We start from the raw sequence: 2,093 nt of genomic DNA, 5'->3' as shown, positions 1-2,093 counted from the left end.
CCATGTCCTTTAGCAGCTTCCGGTACCCTGCGGGAGGAGGAGGGGGTTCCAGCTGTCGGCGGAGGGCCTCCTGCTGCCAGGCCACCCCCAGAAGACGCCCCGGGGTGCGGGCCTCCTAGGCCTCACGGTCAGGGAGACGTCTGTCCTCCCTGAGGAGTGAGCAGCTGAGTCACTGGTGCGCTTCCCTCTTTGCCTCGGCTGCCAAGAAGCTCAGGGCAAAATTTTGTACCCAAGTTGTAACAAACCTAGGAAGCTGGTGGGCGCTGGGTGGCCTATCCGGAGGGCCCTCAGATGTGCTATGATCTCTGTTCCTCACCAGCCATACACTGGGCTTGTGTTTTACCATATTTTCTTTAATTGAAGCGTAACTTATATGCAGAAAACCCCATCGTCCTTAAGTATTCGGCATGACGGGTTTTCACCAATCTCTACGCCTGGGTAATCACCACTCAGAAGCCTGCGGGGTAACCACCACGCCGCCTGCCAGCGCACGGGCCAGCTCTGCCTCACGTCACATAAGCGGAAGCAGGCACGCTCTTCCGTGTCTGGCGTCCTCTGTGTGCTGTCACACCTGAGGGATGCTTTTTTTCATCGCTGTAGAGTATTCCGTGGGCTGCTGCCTCCTCCCTTCTCTGGTGTGCACGTCTGTGCCGTTCCCAGAGTTTGGCTATCATGGACAACTCTGTGACGAGTGCTCTGATACCTCTGCGGATGGATGTATTCATTTCCCTTGACCGTATACAGAGAGGCAGAATCACTAGCTCACTGACTGTACATTTAGCTTTAGTGCACGTGTGGGCTCAGATGCGTCTGACTCTTTGTGACCCCATGGACTGTAGCCCACCAGGCTCCTCTGTCCATGGGACTTTACAGGCAAGGACACTGGAGTGGGTTGTCATGCCCTCTTCCAAGGGAATCTTCCCAGCCCAGGGACTGAACCTACATCTCTTCCATCTCCTGCACGGCAGGTGGATTCTGTATCGTTAGGCCGCTGGGGAAGCCCACATTTAGCCTGAGTAGATACTGCCAAATGGTTTTCCAAAGTGGTAAGACCATGGCACATGTTTTAAACCTTAGTTAACACCTTCGTCCTTTAGTGTAAAATTTATGAATGCTTTGGAAGGAAGCAGGACATAACGCCATGAATACAATAAATGCAGTAAACTTCCCGCGAATGTCCAAGGCATAAATCCATAATATAAATCCTGAAATTGGCCCCACACGCAGAGAGCTGGAACACAGCAGAAGCTAAAACAGTCCTAACAGCCAGACCCCAAAGGACCTCGCCAAATGCCCGCACCTCACACGCCAGGGAGACTCAGGCCAGGAGGCCTATCTGATCGCGTCTCTTGGGGAGATGGGGGTCCCCACCCGGGCCCTTCCCACCGCCCTGGTAGGAGGTGACAGCAGCCCCACCAGGGAGGACAGGCCCTCCGAACGGGGTCCTGCCAGAGGGAACGCTCTCACTGCAGGGCTCTGCTGCTGCACAAGCCAGGCGCGCCTCACCCCGCACCCTGTGACCCTGGGGCCGGCAGGCAGGGCTGCGCCCACAGACTTGCTGCTGGGCTGGGACGCCAGGCCTGGCAGAGCGGAGGAGCCTGCCTGCCCGCCTGCGGGAGCCGGAGGCTGGCACCGTGTTTGGGGACAGAGCATCATTACCATCTTCCGCATGGACCCGGCGCTGCCGGGAAGGAGCGCGGGCAGGCAGGCTGCAGTGGGGAACGGCTAGAGTGGCTATTTATGCTCTGTTGAAACATTCATGAGCCCTGGCGGTTAAAAATAAGATCCAGCTGCAGAGATAATCATGCAGGAGAAAAAACCCAGAGGTGAGAACAGGAACTCAGAGTTTGGGAGAGAGAAGACACTGCCCAGGAGGGCTGCGGGCCACATGAGAGGCGGGGTGAGGCTGGGCTGTCTTGGCTGCGGTGTCGCTCAGTGGACCTGCTGGTGCTGGAGTGGCCACCCCAGAGTCAGCGTCCACGTCAAGGCCGGGAGGCCCGGGAGAAGCAAACCTCAGTCTGGCAGGGAAGCGGGGGGTGTCCAGGCAGTGACGTGGCTGTCGGCCAGCAGTCTGCTTGAGGCTGGACATGCTG

At 57.7% G+C, this 2,093-nt stretch overlaps 1 protein-coding gene across 1 annotated transcript in view; it reads right to left on the bottom strand.

The window, feature by feature from the left end:
* The window catches only part of LOC104993988 (caspase recruitment domain-containing protein 11-like), a gene marked incomplete at its 5' end in the record, with an annotated part of 9,760 nt that overhangs the window by 3,635 nt on the left and 4,032 nt on the right, over positions 1-2,093 (bottom strand). The window contains one exon of the mRNA XM_010847440.1: positions 1,660-1,709. Within this exon, the coding sequence (XP_010845742.1) occupies positions 1,660-1,709 (50 nt within the window). The remainder of the gene's footprint in view (positions 1-1,659; positions 1,710-2,093) is intronic.

Source organism: Bison bison, unplaced genomic scaffold (genome assembly GCF_000754665.1).
Source record: "Bison bison bison isolate TAMUID 2011002044 unplaced genomic scaffold, Bison_UMD1.0 scf7180017849611, whole genome shotgun sequence".
Taxonomy (NCBI): Eukaryota; Metazoa; Chordata; class Mammalia; order Artiodactyla; family Bovidae; genus Bison; species Bison bison.
Note: the sequence above shows the minus strand (reverse complement) of the source record. Positions and strands in the feature narration are given on the sequence as shown.